Source organism: Choristoneura fumiferana, chromosome 10 (assembly GCF_025370935.1).
Source record: "Choristoneura fumiferana chromosome 10, NRCan_CFum_1, whole genome shotgun sequence".
Lineage (NCBI taxonomy): Eukaryota > Metazoa > Arthropoda > Insecta > Lepidoptera > Tortricidae > Choristoneura > Choristoneura fumiferana.
In genome coordinates, this window is record NC_133481.1 from 14,905,450 (window position 1) to 14,926,216 (window position 20,767).

General features: G+C 37.1%; 1 protein-coding gene across 2 annotated transcripts in view; it reads left to right on the plus strand.

Annotated features, from left to right (window-relative positions):
• The first annotated feature begins 5,379 nt into the window (after positions 1–5,379).
• The window catches only part of jvl (javelin-like), an 82,397-nt gene continuing 67,009 nt past the window's right edge, over positions 5,380–20,767 (plus strand). The window contains exon 1 of one of the 2 annotated variants that reach the window (XR_012451798.1): positions 5,380–5,780. Coding sequence is in view for 1 of the 2 variants with exons in the window: in XM_074093637.1 (XP_073949738.1) it covers positions 5,715–5,780 (66 nt within the window). In the remaining variant the exon portion in view is untranslated. The remainder of the gene's footprint in view (positions 5,781–20,767) is intronic. The other variant, XM_074093637.1, reaches the window with a different exon arrangement.

The following is a 20,767-nucleotide window of genomic DNA, read 5'->3' on the forward strand; positions in this document are numbered from 1 at the left end:
TGCAGAATTGTAATAAGAAACCTTCACTATACAACACCTCATTCAGCAATTGAAGAAGCCATCGCAAACACCGGTAACACTGTCGTTGGAGAAATAATAAATTGCAGGTATGGCCCCAACAAACTTCCTACTTCAACGTTCTTTGTCAACATAACGCCAAGCCCAAATAACAAAGCCCTCAAAGAGATCAGAACAATTTATCATCAAGTAGTATCTATCGAGAACCCAAGGAAAGTAAAACAATAGTCCAATGTAAACGATGCCAACAGTATGGGCATTCAAAGAACTACTGTCTAAGACCATATAGATGTGTAAAATGCGCGCAGTCGCACAAAACCTCTGAATGTCCTAAAGTTGATCGCAATACACCTGCAACATGTGCCTTGTGCCTTGGGTCTCATCCTGCTAACTACAAGGGATGCCAAATTTATAAAGAAATATTGGCCAGAAAAACATCAAAGCAGCCACAACCCAGAACTGCAGAAAAACACAGTGCTGGAGCCACAAATCATACGAACGACCAGGAAAGTGTCTCCAATAATGGTCCAAAATCAACTCAACATCATTACAGAACATATTCTGAAATAATGAAAAACCAAACCAACAAGCCTGAAAACAACGCAGACTCCAACGATAATACATATACAACAAATATTCGCATGCTAGAAAGCATAATCCAAAAGCAATCCGAAAAGGTTGATATACTACTACAACAGATGAGTTCTTTGCTTGGGCTCATAACCACACTGCTCAGTAAAATTACAAAATGACTTCACTCAAAATAGCGGCGTGGAACGTTAACGGGCTAACACCAAATCTACCAGAGGTTGAACATCTTTTACACCTCCATAAGCTCGATATTCTTCTTGTATCTGAAACTCACGCTACGACAAACAGTATCATAAGAATTCGCAACTATAATGTATACAACACAAATCATCCAGATGGATCAGCTCGAGGTGGAACTGCTATAATAGTAAAATCACATATTAAGCACCATGAGCAATTGCGTTTTGCATCTAATCACATACAGGCTACTACTATTCTGGTGGAGGATAAAAATGGTCAGTTTAGCGTATCCTCAGTATATTGCCCTCCAAGTCATAGAACAGACGAAAATCTTTTTAATGAATACTTTAGCACTCTGGGTGGGCGATTCATCTCGGGAGGGGACTGGAATGCGAAACACGTCTACTGGGGCTCGAGGTTGACTACAACCAGAGGCAGAGAGCTTAAGAAAAGCATTGATACTCTCAACCTAACGGCAATCGCAACTGCGGAACCCACACACTGGCCATCTGATGCAAATCGACTTCCAGACGTTATAGATTTCTTTGTGATGAAAGGATTATCACGTCTTTCTTGGATAATAGAGCCGTGCTTCGACGGCTCATCAGATCACACGCCGATAATTCTTAAGGTTAGCGGAACTGTTGCGAACATGGATCGACGCGCAACACTGTATAAAATAGGACGGACTGGGAATCATTCAGGGATATGGTGAATGAAAAGCTGCATCTCAGGGTGGCTCTTAAATCAAAGGAAGACGTAGAAGCCGCAGTAACAGATTTCACTACTGTGGTACAGACTAGCTGTTGGACTTGCACGCCAGAGACAACATACTTACAAGCTAGACACAATCCAGTACCTGATGAAATCAGAGAAAAAATTATTGAAAAAAGGCGACTTCGTAGAGTATGGCACACCAGCCGCCACCCTTCAGATAAAAGAGCTCTAAACTCCGCTATTAAAGAACTGAAAGACATGATACACCAAGCTGCAAATGATACGGCAGAGGCCCAAATTAAAGCATTGACAGCCACCAAAGCTACCGATTACTCTTTGTGGAAGGTGTGCAAGAGTGTCAAAAAGCCCATAGCTTCTAAACCACCTTTAAGGGCATCAGAGTATACATGGGCTAGAACTCCAGAAGAAAAGGCCAACCTCTTCGCCAGGCATTTGTCAAAGATATTTACACCGAACGAACCCGACCCTGGCAGTGACGAGACAGACATTGACGAAGCCTTGAACCAAGACTTACAAATAGACTTTCCAATTCAACCGACATCTCCTAATGAAGTGAAAAGAATTATCAACCACTTAGAGAACAAGAAAGCTCCAGGGTTTGACCTCATAGACAAGAAAGTGCTCATAGAACTCCCTAGAAAGGCCACCGTATACTTAACATGTCTCTTTAATGGCATAATGAGAACGGGACATTTCCCTGCGCTTTGGAAAGTATCACAAATAATTATGGTACTTAAGCCAGGCAAGCCAGCACACGATGTATCTTCATACAGACCAATAAGCCTACTGCCGGTGATATCGAAGATCTTTGAGAAAATCCTCCTAAAGAGGCTCATGAAACCACTATTCTCGCATTCAATAATACCTGATCACCAATTTGGGTTTAGGAAGGACCACGCCACAATTGAACAAATACACAGGGTTTGCAAAATCGCAAGAACATCTCTAGAAAAAAAAGAATATTGTTCAGCTGCTTTCCTAGATATAAAGCAGGCCTTTGACAGGGTATGGCATAAAGGCCTTCTCTATAAAATAAAATTCTATCTACCACATAACTTTTATATGATAATGGAGTCATATCTCTCAGGGAGATTGTTTCAAGTTAAAGAAGGAGATAGCACATCAGCATGTTGTGATATACTAGCCGGAGTGCCTCAGGGTTCTGTGCTTGGCCCTGTGCTGTACTCAATATTCACGTCAGATCTGCCTCACAACTCGAGAGCTACAGTGGCTACTTTTGCCGATGATACAGCGATACTAGCATCTAGTCATGACCCTGAAGAAGCGTCTCGATTTCTACAAGAGAATCTGAATCAAGTGCAGGAATGGCTTAATAAATGGAGGATAAAGGCTAATGTGTCAAAGTCCGTCCACATTACATTCACACTGAAAAGAGGTGATTGCCCTTCTGTCAAACTTGGTGACCAACTATTACCCCATAACAACTCAGTTAAGTACTTGGGAATCCATTTGGATCGTAGGCTAACCTGGAGAGAACATATCCGAGCAAAAAGGGATCAACTCAACCTAAGATTCCGTGGGTTGTACTGGTTGCTTGGGAGAAACAGCGTCCTGTCTCTGGACAACAAGCTTCTCATATACAAAATTGTCCTGAAACCAATATGGACATATGGCATCCAGCTGTGGGGCTCTGCATGTGACTCTAACATCGCTTTAATACAAAGAGCTGAAGACTCTATACTAAAGCAAATTGCCAACACACCCTGGTTCATCAGAAATTCAGAGGTCCATCAACATCTAAGGATTAACACAGTGAAACAAGAATTCAGTCATATTCAACAAAATACAAGAAGCGACTTGAATGCCACCCTAACCAGCTGGCAGGGTTACTCACTGAGCCTGACCAGATAAGACGTCTTAAGAGGCGCAGAATCCTAGAACTGGATCAACTAATATGAAGATTCAGCCACCAATAAGCTCATAGTTGACGCTTCAGGTAGTCGGATAAGTTCCTTAACTAGCTTCAGTAAGATAATAAGTTCCTTTCTCAACTAGCTTCAGTAAGCTCGTGCCGTCGTATTTTGTCGGATAAGTTCGTATTTTTCTTGCAACTAGCTTACTGAAGTTTACTAAAGCTTTGTAAATACGAATTTATCTTGGAAAAACGTTTAGATCTTCTATGTCGCACGCCTAAAACTAATTTAGTTTGCTTTAGAATCATAAATCATAACGTATTATTTTGACTGGTTAAAGGGATGGAGTAGTTTGTCAATACTTAGGTCATCAAGTGCAACGTTTATCAGTGGTTATTGGTTGTGATGCGGTATGGGCCCATATGTTTTAATCTTAATTTAAACTAAAACTACAAACTTAGTGATTTTCACCTGTGAGCAAAAAACGACTAAAGGGCTCACTACGAAATTCGAAAATCGAAGTTCGTATCACACCATGCCTCTCACTCTCGTAGTAAATAATATTAGCGACAGCGGATAGTACGATACGAATTTCGTTTTTCGAATTCGTAGTAGCCCCTCTGTTTAAGCTATGGGAGGAATGTAATCGGGAGGGAATTCAATTATATTTTAACCTATTTATATGTGTATTGGCAAAAAGGTGGGAAACGGTATTGGGATTCTTGTAATATATGTAAACATTTAAACAATTATAGGAAATTTATAAAATAAACTAGGTCGTTACCTACTAGCCTTAACTGCGACTCTGTCCGCGTAGAATTCATTTATCCCTATCCCACGGGAACTATGTGATTTCCCGGTATAAAAACTGTCCTATGTCCTTCCCCGTAACTCCAAACTATCTGAGTATCGAATTTCATCTAAATTGTTTCAGCGGTTTTGATGTGATGGAGTAACAAGCAAACAGACTTCCAAACTTTCGCATTTATAATATTAGTGGGATATGCTAAATATTAACTCAAATTTCAGAATCAGAGATCAGAAAGACGCTGAATCGCAGTTTGTGTTGATAATGTTAAGTTAATATTGTATTGACCCTGTATTTTGTTGTTTAGTTTCTTGTAGGTACCCTACACCGACATCATATGAAGTCCGTGGTACAGTCACCAGCAATGTATCTGCAACAGCGGAGCGTGCAAAACTATCTGACACGTCTTTCGGCCCTAGGAAAAGAATCGTATCAGATATTTATGCACGCTTTTTGTGTCAGATATTGGTGCTGGTGACTGTACTCTCACCCCTGCTCCGATAATCCTCCACCGATACTGCGATATAGATAGATTTACTACGCCTGTGCCAGTGTTTGGGTTTGCTAGGGAAGGGTAATGGTAAAAATAGCAACACTAGTAAGTAACACATCAGTTTGGATCTACTTCTAATTTGGTAACACCCTGTAGCACCATAATCGTATCGCATCGATTTTTTTTTTCTTGAATCGCCTCTAAACTAGAGGTAGGAAACGGGCAAAAGAGGAACTGAAACTAATCATCACCGACCGTAGTAAATTGTTGCCATATGCAAAAAAAACTATTTGAATACAAAAAGAAAGACAAGCAATGTTTTATGTTAAGAAAGTGGCTGGCGCCCACCCCACTCCACATTTAATTTCTTTTCACTATCATAGCAGCTATATTATGAATGACCACATCATAATTATTAAATTATTCCAAAATTTGACTTGCAACTTCTAGCGGCTATAATCTCTGGGTGCAATCTGGACTGTTCGATTCATAATTTCTTTGCGATGTTAGTGTACATGAAAATTAATAATGTTCATTCTTATTCTAATTTAAAAAAAATAGAAGAATGACAATGACTTGATGGTGGACGGAATAGTATACTTAGTGGCAGCGGGTTCAGTTCAGAAGACCTTCAGTCAGGATTGAGATTTTAGAAGTAGTTTTGATACCTACCTGGCAACTCGGCATAAAACATGGCGGCTTTGACGTTTATGTGTGTCAAGGTAAATTGTCAAATAAAATATTTCTAATTTCTATTATTGAAAGTAAAATAATTTAAATCTGTTCTAAAAGGCTAAAATAGTGTAAATTGTTCAATATAAATTTTATAAACTACCCAACTGGTTTCTAAGTGCTCTGGAATAATGCTTGTACGGACTACTTGGGACTTGCGACTCCCCAACGGTCGTTAAGCATTTTATCCAAATTAGGACTCCTACACGATAGGCGCGTCGTTTAGAGAAATGCCAGGGACGTGAAACTCGTGTGTGCTCATATTTAGTGTTTATTCGAGATGGGAGAGAAAATGGACAGAGAATATTTCCCTCCTGCTACTGCAACCTTCAACTATAATAATGTGGTGAGTAATACTATTGTTGCACTTTTACTTGGTTCCCTACATAATACGGTGGTTTCTCAGGCCAAGGAACCTATCTGGAATAAATATATGAGCTACTTGTCACTTGTAATTATTTTCTGATTAATTGTTCATCATCCTTTATTATTTAAAAAATAAATCCGTGTATTATTTGATTTTTGTTACAATACCCTTGAATATTTTCAATTGTAGATTATCTTCAAGTAAATAACAAAAGTTAGGTTGCTGTCATTAATTTGTTTGAGTTTAATAGTAGTTTAACAGTTTAATCGTTGTGCAGTGTATTGGTGAGATTGTAAATGATTATGTACAGTCACCAGCACCAATATCTGACACAACAAGCGTGCATAAATATCTGATAAGACTATTTCTAGGGCCGGAAGGACGTGTCAGATATTTTTGCACACTCCACTGTGGCAGATATTAATGCTGGTGACTGTACCATAAAGGAATTACTACTTAACTGAAGTGAAATTAAGCAAGAAATTGTAACAAAACTAAACCCTACTGTTTCCAGTATCATCACAATTTTTTCATACATATTATAGGTAAATTTAATTTGATTTTCACCCTTAATCAGTTCTTCAAGATAGCTTAACACATAGTAAGCAGTACCGAAAACACAGCTATATAGAAATTTTCCAAGGTAAGCAATAAGCGGCCTTATCGCTTGAGAGTGATCTCTTCCAGGCAACCTTTGCAATAGACAGAAGTAGGGAACTACTGTTATTGCATAAATTAAATGCATTTAGTAATTTGCAGTTCTCCCACACAGCTAGCTAATGTATTATTAAAGTACTGTCATCCATTATCATCAATAGCGCTGCCATTATCAGTTCTCATTGATGCAATACCAAAGATAACATTATGATGCAATTGCGAGACATTTGTTCATCTTAATTCCCCTTCAGAACACCAAAAAATTGGCCTGATAAATCATCATCATCATCATCATCATGTCAGCCGAAAGACGTCCACTGCTGGACATAGGCCTCCCCTAAGGCTCTCCACTCAGACCGGTCTTGTGCTTTCCGCATCCACCGCAATCCCGCCATCTTAACCAAGAATAAAATAATAAATGAATGATAAATGCCTGATAAATGTTATTTTTTAATCTAAATTAGTATAATACGGCACAGCCCCTATCAGATATAAGATATGTCAGAAAACTGGTTTGAATTATCCCCAAAAGTTTAACTAAAAAAATGAGACTAGCCAGTTTTGCTCTATGCCATAAAAACAGTGTTTACTTCTTATCTGTAATTCTGTATGGTCACCAACACCTATATCTGACACCACAGCACATGCATAAAATATCTGATACAACTCTATTTCTATATTTTTCTTGCTACACTGTGTCAGATATAAATGAAGCTGACTGAACTGTACAAATGTCTACACAGAGGTAAACTTTGTTTGTATATATAGGGAGATCCGAGCATTGACATGCAGTTGATCAATTCCAGGGTCGGCAGCTGCTAGTGTGCACTTGTAGTAGTGCACCACCCCTGACAGATGCATGCCACAAACAGAGAGCAACTGAAATACTAAAAAAAGATAAAAAAATCTTTCATTAATACACTATCCCAAATTTACATAGGCTACGGTTTATCCTGGGAAAGCGCGAAATACGGTATTTGTATATGTTTTATAAATTAAAACTACACAATGCCTGTTATCAAACAGAAAAACAATTTTTAAGCTACCTTTACAAATAACAAAGTTATTGTCATATACAGTCAATAGTTATAAAGGTTTGAAATTCAAGATTAGACAGAGAAAGACATACTGGCATGTGACGTCACACGCCAGTACCGCCATACTTGCTGCATAGAGAAAAGCGTTTGAGAAAGAGACAGGTTTATAGATTTTTCAAAAAATCACTATAAATCCAATTTTCAACCGATTTAAATTTTCTCCTCGCTAAACACTATCTGTATATCTATATTTTCATAATAATATTAAGATATGGCAAAATTAGGAGTTGTCAAATACCGTATTCCCTCAGGATGCAGACAGTTGTAGGGCAACCAGTGGTTAATACAAAATGCAAAGAAATGGATTTATAATATCATACCTATTTGGCAATCTGAATTCACATTTCTATCCTTCATTATCTATTCCTGGTACAGATAGGAGAAATTGTCAACATTGCAACTTGCTTAGGACATGAGAAACATAGTATTATGTACCAATCAGCACCTGAATGTAATGATAAGTTTGTTTTTCTTATGAACACTGATTCTTGCAAGTACTCCTTATCTTTCTATTAACTATAATAAACAGCTGCCTATCAAGTTGCTTATTTCTAGCATCATAATCAGCTATCAAGTAAGAAAACAAATACAGTCAGTATTTTAGGAGCTCCTTGTGACTTAAATTAGGAGTGTCAAAGGAAGACGATGCCTTGCCCTCCCAAGGCTATACTCAAGTCCAGAATTAGGCAAACCAACTTGACAGTTCACTTTATTACACACAAATGTTGCCACAGGTTCACCAGTACTGTAATATCCGTATTTAAAAAACCTTAATACCAATTTAAAAAAAAAACTGGATACAAAATAATAATAAAATAATTGTATTATTTGAAAGATTTGGGAAAAAAATCTGTTGAACATTGGTAAGAATGCCATTCGTCTTTTTGTTTAGTTGACATTTCATATCATGACATCAATAGTTTAAAATTATTTCTTGGTTTTTATCTTGTCCTAGTAAGACATATTATGGATTTCGAAGGAGACCCATATAATTTTATAATGTATGGTATAGGCAAGTCTGTGTGTGCGAGAGTTATGACAATGAATACATGAAAGAATACAATTACTTAATCAGATTGGTGTTAGGTGTAGTCGCGCAATCAATAGGTTTGTCGTTTTTAGACCTAAAGCTATGGAAATAAAGCCCAAAAGTGACAAACATTTTCATTCCGCGTCTATACAAGGTTATATCGACATATTTGTATTGATATAGTATTCCTAGGCATATTGTTTTATGTCTGTTAACATTTTTAGCTGTCAATCTAGTTTGCCTAATTCTGGACTCGAGTACTGACGACATCGTCAAAGTGGCTGGCAACCGGTGGCGTTCTAAGGAGGAGGCCTTTGTTTAGCTGATGAGGCGTCTCCCGTTTTTGACTCGCGTGACGTCTTATTATTAGTTCTCTGGGTGTTGCGGCTGTTTAACCCTTTTTCGGCCTTGCTAAAATTACAATATGGTATAAAATCAATTGGAGTCTTTAAAAATACAATATGCAGACAGTCAAACACAGAATCATCTCCTTTTAAGCCAATTAAGCCCTCATAAGGCCCGGCTACACGCAGCTACTTGCATAGGTACGCAAACGGCTTGTGCAAAAATTGGCGCAAATGCTGCAAGTATGGCGTCCAAAAGCCTTTTGTACGGTATACCGTTTTGCCGTGTTAACGCACATGTTTGCTTGTGCAAATTGGAATTTGCGCAATTATAATTGTGCGTGTAGCCGGACCCATAGGTGAACAATATAAAACTATGATTCATTTGGTAGTAGTGTATCTTAATTAGCGGGGTCTGTAAAAGGGTTGAGTGCATTTGTGTTCACTTACCATCAGACTCGTTTACTCGTATTTTCTCCGTTTCATAAAAAAGTTTACTTTATAAATGCGTTGCAAGTGGCGTACTGGGAGTGCCCTTTTACGGAGACGCCGCAAGCATGTCATTGCCAGATATTCAAGTGTGTCGCCATTGAATCACACAGACTTGTCGAATAGCCACATTCATTTGCTAAACTGTTGCCAGCCCAGATTATACACACAGATATGCGTAAAATCCTTGACGAGTTTATGCTTAGCTAGCTCCCAAATGTTGGTCGTAAAATAGTATATTAAACACTAAAATACTAAGATGTATTCAATACATAAACGTAGTTCTGGGCTTGGGCTTGGTATATATAAAGTACTCGTAAAAAACGTATTTTAAGATTTGATTGTGTGCTAATGCACACTTTGTGGTAACGAACTACGGACCTAATCAAATCTTTTTTTTTTTTATATCAGTAAAGTTTTAAAAATTAGAAAACCCACAAGAGATCGATTACCTATGAACACTGGCAACACGAAAGGATCAAGCTCGAGATATCCTGTAACCTTTTTTATATCCTTGTTTGTAGGCTAGGCCCCCATACTACGCTACTCATGGCTGAAAAAAGTTCATTCTGCAATTTAAAGAGTTTCAATATTCCTAACTTATTGTCTCTTCGTCGCGTTTGAGCCTAGTGCTTTATGTACTTACTTGCCTTACCATTAAAACATTATGTTCACGGAGAACATTCATGACATGCATAAAATCCACACCATTAACGTATTCTAAACATTATCCACACTTAAATCAGCTTAAAATGTATTTTAGCGCATAAATGCGTTCATCCGGCGTTTTTGCGTAACCGTACCAAGGAAACTGCTTACTGGTTTCAGTTAACACTTAAACATCAAAATTATATGGCCGGTATGTTTGAGTGTTCATGTCCGTAAATATACTTGAATGCCGATTAAAACTGAACCAGAATCAAGATACAGAGTAAGTCAAAATGACAGGAAGCAAACAAAATATCTACCAATTATTTTCTTCTACGTCACGAAATCTTGTGGTTTTGTAACTTTTCTTCTGTAATTTTTTACAATTTGATTGATAAATTTATTAGTGATTAGAACAGTATTCTCGGTTTTTATTTATTTTTTCTGCTATGTTATCAACATGGAAAAAAATGTGTTCTACATTTATATACAAAACTACGACACACACTCGAAGTGGCGAGGAAAGGATGCTGAGACGTGTTGTTTAGTTACTCGTCATGTTCAGTCCTACCTCTTTTGTCGGTTTTCGTGCACGAGTCAAATGCTAGGTGAAACCTCCGAAGCCAGTAGAACAGTGTGAATGAAGACATTACACACAGTACAGTAGTAGTGTAGTACAGTAGTGACAGTAGGATTTGACCAGTTTGTCTTATTTTCACCAAATCATTTGTATAAATAATATGCGTGTGTTTGTATGTTTGTCCGTCTTTCACATCGAAACGGAGCGACGGATCGACGTGATTTTTGGCATAGAGATAGTTTATGGGCCAGAGAGTGACATAGGCTACTTTTTATTCCGGAAAAATGCACAGTTCCCGAGGGAACAGCGCGTGATAACCGAATTCCACGCGGGCGAAGCCGCGGGAAAAAGCTAGTTATGTATAAAAAGTGCAAGTACTTCTTCTACCTTATTAAGTTCGCGGGCTGCATGGTAGAGTTCCTCAAACTACTATTATCTAAATGGTGATCTTTACTATAACGCTTAGTTCCTAGACGGTGGCTGACACGATGCGTTATCACGAATGAATGTGCACACTAATGCATATTTCTTATGTGGCTGTGGCAAGGAAAGCCAAGTGAAACTCAAGATTTCTGATTGTACCTCGTTACCGCTGAACCGGCACACTCGGGTCGTAATAATTAAAATTTCAACTTACATTATGATTATGTTATGACATACAATCCGTGCTTTGCCTGGAAAGAAACAACTTTAACTTAACCTGTCCTAGATTAATGTAATGTTTCGATTCAGTCGAATAATTTATCTACATTTCCCACTAAACAATGGTATATACCTACTGTATCCATAATTTTCAAAATCATTATCTTTTACCGTGTGTTTGTGTGTTAAAATATGCCGTCAAAATTAAAAATTCGAGGTCTAAACTTTAGAAAAATTAAGGATGGGATTCACTGTATAATCGAATCGGATTGGTAAATCGTCAAACAGAATCGTCAAACAAATAGGCGGATGTTTTTTGCATTCTTGCTGCTTACCTACTAAGAACGATGATTGTTCTAAATTAATGTCCACTGCAAGAAAGTCGCACGATGAGAGAGTTTCCACATAATTTAACCATTTTTCTTTTTCTTTTGCTTTTGACAACAAAACACCGTACATACACAAAAATATACGTATTACTGTGCATTCATAGTGTTTACTGGCTGTTGCCCGCGATTCAGTCTGCGTAAAGTGGGTATACCGCTATCCTGCGGAAACAAAAACTATCATGTCTTGCCCAGATTCTCGAACTATCTCCACCACATCCAAATCGTTCCAGCGGTTTAAGCGTGAAGAGGGATCTGCAACAGAAACACGATTCTGTCTGGTGATAGGGCGCGTCGTGGAGGCTCCAAAATATAAAATACAAAATTTTGATGGAAATGGACCGGCGCGATTTCAATCCTCGCCGGTGAAAAAGCACCTATGTTTGTGTAATCACCAGGCTTACGGCGTTTGAAAACCGTGCTTCTAGGCAATAAAGACTAAATACTGCTTGTGATTTCGAGGAACATCCAAGTGCTATTCACCATGGGGAAGTTAAAAAATAACACTGCATTGTTCACAATTTTCTATTTTGCCCGTTCGCGTCGCCAATGCAGGCAGTGAACAATAAAGGTAAATCCCACGCGAGACAATGCGATGTGGGGCAAGCATCTGACACAATTTAATTTGCGCGAAACAACGTATTAATGCTGTGCAATAGTTATCCACTTTTTACTCTCACGCTTCTACTGAAACAAATGATGCTTGTCTTGTCTACTTATAAAGATATGTGTGAACTAAACAAAAAAGCAACAGTGGAAATATAATTGTTCATAGGTTAGTTTTAAATTGGTATCAAACCAGTAGTCGCGTCGCGATGTGACTCCTGTTGTCGTGTTGAATTTATTTTGAAGGTTGATGTCTGTTTAAACCGAATATCTACTAGTGTCACTTGAATCCATTAATTAAGTCGATAACCCGAGATCTGTTAAAATGAGCTTCCTTGTTGGCTAAAGAAGTTATCCCGTTGCTTCACGTTACGCAGTAGCTTTCAGGTCGTAAGTAGGTATACTTAAATGTATAAGACTCGCAAATATATTTTTAAAATCGAAACCGGTCCGAAATTCACGAACAATGATTTGAATGAACAAAAACATAGTTGTTTTTTCTTTGTTAATTCAAACCTGTCTAAGAATTTCTCAAGTATTTTGCCAGCGGCGTTCAAAAGAGGTCCTTGAACTTTGCAGCTCTTAGTCAAACTGATGTTCTCTGTGCGTGTATAGGCTATAAGTAAGATAATACGATTTTTATGGTCGCTCGAGGTCGCATGTTAAGGTGGCTGTGCCAGGGGCGGACTGGTGCTCGCGTGCCATCCCTCGTAGTGAGGCATTTATTCGATAACTAGGTGAATGCAGCGTTGGTCTTTTTTCAATTTCGCCAATCAATTTCGACATTTGTTCTTTTAACCTTTATCTAAGGCTGTCGCTCTTGTATTATTTAGTAAGCTTTTGAAATCTTCTACGGAGCGAACGAAACAGCACGAAAAAATTACTTTGTAGCAGAGCTATTTGAAAATGGCATTCCGTGCAGAAACTGAATGTAAAATCTGAAGGTAAAGCTTCTTTTTTTGCTACTTTGCTTGCGGGTATGCCTTAGGTCGTGTCGTAGTAACTATTAAGTAAACTGTGCTTTGGTACAGCGAATGCCGGTAAATTTCCAAGATACTGGGTTATTTTTAATTCCGTCTTTAAATCTTCACTCAATCTAAACCTATAGTCAGTGTATTATGATAAATTGAATATTTATCTATAACAAAAGACGTATCATGACAAATTTTACTTTCACTATTTCAGCACTTCGTTGACTCAGTATGATTCAGTTCTCCATAAAGTTTCGTGCACACTCGATATAAACTTTATAGTTACGTACCGGTCGCGTGTCTGTGGCAAAACCTATATCTACCCGGCTGGCAATGCTGACTTTGGTATCAGCCAGTATGGATTTGGCTTGCGAAACTTATACTGCCTTGTGATCAAATGTTACAAACTGTGCTAAAAAGTGTTGCTAATTGTCAGCTATACTGGAAACATGAAAACAGTTGTGTTACCAAAAAGGAAAGTGAGGAAACTGGTGCGTGCTCCATATCGTAATGTTACGCAGATAACGTTTAACATCGCACCGCCTACATTGTAGACTTATCGAACTAAATTATCCATAATATCACAACTTTCCTGCAACAACATAACGAGTAAAATAAAAATATTAATTGCTTTCATCTAGCTACCAGCTATAGCTTTTAATTGACTTGGAGAAATAGCACGACGTGTGATTCGGTTGGCACTAATTAATATTTGTTTTCACGATCGCTGAACCGATTTCAATTAAGTCTATTTTAGAACACGCAAATAGTTAATTAATCAAGTTCCGTCGATATGTTTGCTGTTTCACTTCCTAATAAATTGTGAAAATAATTGCTTGTGTTGCCTACTCTAATCTAGTTGTCCAATTCTCAGTTGCTTATATGCAACATTCTGACCTGATTATAAAACATCATTGCTCTCGTTGACACATCATATCATAATGTACTGTTTACATCATTAACCGCATTCATAGCAAACGCTTTGCCCGATTTCTATTGCGTCAACTAATTTTATGTTACATCGATATCTTCTGCAATGCAATGCAACATCATTCGAAGTCTAAAAGACGCTTAACTGTAAAAACCGTGGAATTTCCATTAAAACGTAATGTTCTTTTTACGCAACACCTAATGGGTTTTTGACTGGTGAGGACGGCTTTGTTTCAGTTTAAGAACTGACATCTACGTTTTAGAACAGTTACCAAATTTAATTTTAACGTCTATCTATGTATGAAGTGTTGATGCTGTAATGTTCAAGGTAACACTAGTGTTAGGTAGCAGCTGAAAGTATCACAGATTGTGCAATTCTTATTGGCTTCCTGGTTATTATTGGTGAATATTAATTTGAAAATGCAACCACCCGTGTTATCACTTAAACGAAAGCAAAGCGCTTGGCCCCAAACAAATAATCGCCGCTATTGGCATAATGGGAGAAAACAAAAATCGCGACTTTACTCAATGCTCTATCGTTATCCATTTGCTTTCTAAGTTTCTATAATGTGCATATTGGTTTCTAACCGCAATTTGTCTGGTTACCTGAATGTTACATTTTATATTGAGAGTGTAATGGCCCGTATATCCTCATTACCGGTCCGCACCGAATGACGATGGCGTAAGAAAGCTTTGCCACAATATATGATCCATATTTTGTGAAATGAACGCTAATCTACTCGTATCAGCCGTAAATGGCAATTAGGTAATTTTCTCTGTCTAGGCTTGGATCAGATCACCTATAAAATGCTTATTGCCTAACAATAGTCTTAAACGCTGAGATCGCTTTAATCCTATGAGCTCTAGGTCTAACAAGCGAAAGTTAAAATTCTATATAATTATGGGAAATTTGTAAGCTTTTCGTTTTCCGAAATCTATTATGGCTATGGTTAACTCATAGTTACCACTATAATTAACTTTTCTTTGTCAAACCACCGTTCCTAATGAATAGCTAGTGATTGAAGTGGACGGACGCAATCAATAATTGCCAGTTACGCAGAATAAACCGAGAACTAAAAGGACTTCGCTCACTTGTCCGGCTTGTTAGGTTCACCGCTGAAACCCTACGCCTAACCTGTAGATTAGAATCTTTCATTACAAACCCTACATTAAAATTAAACGTCATATTAGAATAGTTCCGTTTTATGACGCCAATCTAACGATCGATTCATATAATCCTTGCGATCACGCACAGACAATAATTACTTAAGCATAGGAAACTATAGAATCATTTCATATATACCTAAGACGAGATACCTGCACCTAAAGGGCCAGACGTCGGTGATACTCAAAGATCACGCACATATTTATCGAGTAACGGTCACCCCAACAGCTCTATTAATCAGAGCTCTTTACAACATCATTAACAAGAACGGGTAAAAGTGTCAGACCGGTTACAAACATGACTGCATTCGCAATATTTAGCATGCTTGCAGAAACGAAGGTGATTTATGAACGTGTGTTTACGGTACGTTAGGAATGAGCGATTTCTAAACGGTAACCCGCATTTCCTTGTCGTCACGCTATTACGCCGTTGCCTTTGTCACTACTTGCGTCTGGGCTGATGTTTTCATAAAACCGCCGTGGAATTGATAGGTTTTTATACAAAAGTGGCCTTATTAACGTAGATAGCTACTAGTTTAGTGCAGCAACCAGAAAAAAAGTAAACACATTAAATAGCGTGAGGAACGCGACAATAGAAAAATGCCCATACTCTTTTCCGACCGTTTCACCTACTTGGCTACCTACCGGCAGCGAGCATCGTTAGCGGTCGAGTACCTACCCATCTCATTTTAGCCTGTCCTTTTTTTACTATCTGCTAGGCTGTGGAATCGGTTACCAACCTCCATCAGACATTTCGCCCTCCTCTTTGAAAAAGATCTGGTTCATACCATCTACTTAAATTTTGGAAACATTATTTTGTTTTAATTTTTACCTTGATTGCGTTTTAGTCAAGGCAAACTCTACGTATTATTCTGACGTTATTTTCTATGTATTATTGGAATAAGGTATTCGTGTTTTTGTTTCACCCTTTTTATTATAAAAATGTATAACTCTTCTACACTGGTTGAGGTTGCCAAAAAAACTTTTATATTAGTCTGTCTGTATGTTGTTTATTCTATTATATTTGTCTTGTTGACAGATGGTCCGGTCCTATGATTTGTTTTAAACAACTCGAGGTGAAGGTGCTTTTCAAATCCGTATTGTTAATTCGTTCGCCTTGGGTCTAAGGATACAAGTTCTGAGTAGGTTTCAGTTAGGCCTTTGAGTTCTCCCACGCCTTACATCAAACCTTGATATGCACGAAGGCGGATTTCATAGCATTGCCTTTAGGCATTCTGGAAGATTTTAGACTGCCGACGATTATAAAGTTTTATCACAGTTCATACAGATAAATCGCGTCATAAGAACAAAGTTTTACATTTGTAAAATTAACCCTTAAAGCCATTTAAATTAATAAGACCTACAGCATAATCTGATTGAAGTCGTTAAATTAAAAAAAAACATACTGTTTCATACGTTTTATCATTACATTAGCATTAGACACTAAACTGCTCTTAAAACTAAAACTAAGCTATTTTAGGGTCTACTGGACCGATTTAGTTAAAATTTTGCACACTTACACATTTTTCATAGAATCTAAGAACACTCTTATAAATTATTTAAACAATAAAAACTTAATAATAATAATTAAAAACTAATATAAATCTAAAAACGGCCCCTGTGGCGTGGTTCCAAGAATGCTGGCAGCATTTCCTCGCTGTATGACGATGCCAAGACGCTGAGCGAGGAAGCTGCCAGCCCTCTTGTCTCCGGTTAAGTAGATTGTTATTGGAATATTGGTTACTTCCTATTGATTAGTTGGTTATTTAATAAAACGAGATAGGTAAGTGTTTTGATACGATTACATTTCTGCTGTCTCATCTCATATACTTATTGCTTTCATGTTTGTACCTACTATGGAATTTAGTATCAGAAAGAAGATCTGTCAAATCCTCGCGCCTTAGTTCAAGAGCGTTAATTCAATAACTTTAAAAAATAGTCGTCTAATACATTAAATTGAAAATTACTTACAAGAAGATTAGCTGAAATATATATACCATGTGATCCATTTAGATTGGGATAGAGATTTAGATGGGATGAGGACCACTGAAACTATAAGACGTAGAAAGATCTGTTCTAAGGACCCATAACGACAATTTTAGTGGTAAGCAAAACTGATATTCACTTTGGTTGGAGATCCGTATTTGGTCGTATCGAAGAAAAAACTTACATTCCAGTACCGGTGTAATGTCTGTCTATAATAAAAGCTTGAAAATTAAATTTGACCTACTTCTAGTGATCAGATTAATTTCAAATACCAAGTAGGTACAGTTAATAAAAAATACAGATTCTTTGGTAAGCTTTTTATAAAAAAAATTTTTTTGCAATAAAAAACATGACATAGTTCCTTAGAATTATTGATTTTTCAGTCTTATTATTTCAGAGTTTCCCATAGTAACCCGTCTAAACTTAATGGGACATCCTCTATTGACATACGTTGAACGACAGCTTCGTTCTATTTCGCCTGATACAGATCTTATGATATAATGTTTAGTGGGTCATAATTCGTAATGAGTAGTCAAACCGGTGCAAATATTCCAACAATAGATTTAATAACAGCGTTACGTTATTCAGTTAGTGAGCCGTTATCTTCATCGGCATTAGTATCGATCCTATCGATGTCTATAATCTACACTCCGGCTACTTAGATCATCTTCTCAGGCTTTCGATGGATGATTTAATCGATTTAGATTCTCACGACTCGCATATCATGTAGGCTTTCTATTATTATTGTTTACTTTTATTAAAATGTGAAGCTTCAAATTATGAAGCACCCGTCGGTAAATGTCAGGTCAAATGTCGAAATAATATCGGATTACTGTTGTTTTATTATCTGTATGATGTGAGGTAACACGAATTAAAATATTATCGGTCTTTCATAATTACATATCATTAAACATGTTAGATTTTTGTTTTTCCTTTCCTTAAAAATTGTACCGTGTTTGACAGAGCTTATTCAAAGCTTTTTTTATTAACTTCCAATATTGATAACATATAAATTATGTGATGTAATAAATTAATGGGTTTGGTTTTTCTTAACTTTATTTATTTTTATTTTTAGAGCATTTTATTAATAAACGTGCAATAGTTTTTAGGGTATTGAGTCGAAAATATTTCATTGCTTCCATTAGTTTATCTAATACTTAATGTATTAAACTTGTCGTTGATATGATAACGCAGTTACTTATCGCTTAATGCGTTCACTAGAAATGCACTTCGATCTCTGTATACTTAGTTCTATTTTGGTTCAACTAGTTTGTTCACGCATAGTTATCATAGATGCGTTACTTATAAGAATAATGATCTTTAATCTTGACTAGGTAATAACCTAGTTAAGAAAACCACAGGAGATCAACATATTATAAAGTAGTATTAGATCGATGTTCGTTATTTACAATATCTGTTATAATTTCTGCAACATACCGTAAGGCCACGTACGCACGCAACGCACTATGCGATGCGGCTGACCGTGCGGTTATAGTGCGCTGTCTCTTTCACAAGCGATGCATTGAGGACGGCACGCTAAACCCGCGCAGTTACCCGCATAGTGCGTACGTGGCCTAAGTGTTGTGACTAGTGCGTCCAGCGAGCATGAGGCTTAGCGGTTTCTAATGTGATACCGAGACTGACGCGTCCGGTCGAGGTTTCATTTCATTTGCCGCTTCGAATACGCTGCGACCATTGTCTACGATTTCATTAGGCTATATATACACTTTAGATAAGCAGGAGTTTTAAATATTGAACTACCATAATTCGCACTACCCCGGCCCGCGATCAGTGACTTATCGCTTGTTAAGCTTTACTTCTACGTGCACAGCGTATTTTTGAACAATTTGTTTTATTTCAGATTAAGCAGATTAAATGTGATATCGTTTTAATTTCTGTTTTAAATTAGTTAAATATTTATTATATAAACGATGTTTATGCAGGTCGTACCAAGGCTATGCGACATGATCGGAAACCTTAAATATGGTAGGTAGATAGGATATTTTGCTGGAATGAGACTTTAATTTATTTTTAAAAGTAAGTAAAATAGAAATATAAATATTTTTATTCGATCTTCGCAAATCACAGAGAAGAATTAAAATAAAAACTAGAAATACTGCATTCATTGATTTTCTAAAAACTTGCTTCGTCTGAAAATCGAACCGACTCAAATGTGAAAAAAAAAAACGTATTTTTGTGATACTATTACAATTATGGTTTAAACCATAAACTATAAAAATGGGTAAAAAAAACACGTAACATAGTATCATAAAAGAAATGAACAGGTCCCTGAAAGTCTATGATATTCATTGTATGTGTAAATCCTTCATGTTTTATTAATTGTATGATCAGAGCAGCAATCTTGATCACTCTGGCTGCCACGCCAACGAGTTAATATGGTATCACTATTAATTGTGGCAATCTGAAGCGAGTAATTTAACGTCGAAGCCTGTTTTATATCCCTTCTGGATTAATGTATGACAAGTAGATCCTTGTTGGCGAGATGATTAAAATGTTACATAACTACGAATCTATGGATTTCGGGAAATATTACATGTATTAGGTGTTAAGTACAAAAAATCGGTCAAGTGCGGGTCAGACTCGTACATGAAGGGTTCCGTAAACAGTTCAGTAAAAGTTTTTCTTAAAATTATTTAATATTTTTTTTTCTGACTGTACTTTATGCCCCTGGTTACCAAAGTACTCGTCAAGAGTTTGTGAAAAATCTCCGTAATGTTTCAACGCAAAAATTTATTGTCAATCGCGTATATCTCATACGTCAATAATTATAGGTAATAGCTTAGAAGGAACATACATTTAATCAATTATAGTTAAGATTAATCGTATTTAATTAGTTAAACCTATACATGAAATTTGGTGGTAGCTAGGTGACACGAGTAACATTAACCCATTTAAATAGCGATAAATAGCAGTGAACTAGTTATTTATTCGGCACACCCAAAAGTTCCTGACCCGTACATAAAAGACCATCCCTTTTTTAGCACGCGACTGGGTGCAGGCTGCAGACAATAACTATCGTTTAATGAAAAAAATACGAAATAACCCTTTGGAAATGTTAGTGCAGACCTATCAATCCGAGAGACCAGTACCTACCTATTAGGTTAATTTGATATTTAACGTGGCCAGTTGTTGTAATGTAATGTAAAATGACCCACGTTTATGTTTACAGAAGACTTAAGTTACATCAAACCAACCCGTCTGTTTTATAGTCGCGAACATAATCCCAAGCAGCGCTAGCAATCTATTTAGAAGGCCTTCGACTTTCAACCAAGGTAATTGGTGGAAAGTGATACCTACGCAGAAAGTTAATTTATACCGAGAAAAACAGTCTCAAAGAGAGCAAAAGGCTTGATCACGGTTGGATCTAAAAAAGCATCATATTGAAGAGTTTTTGTCGCTTCTATACACACCGGCG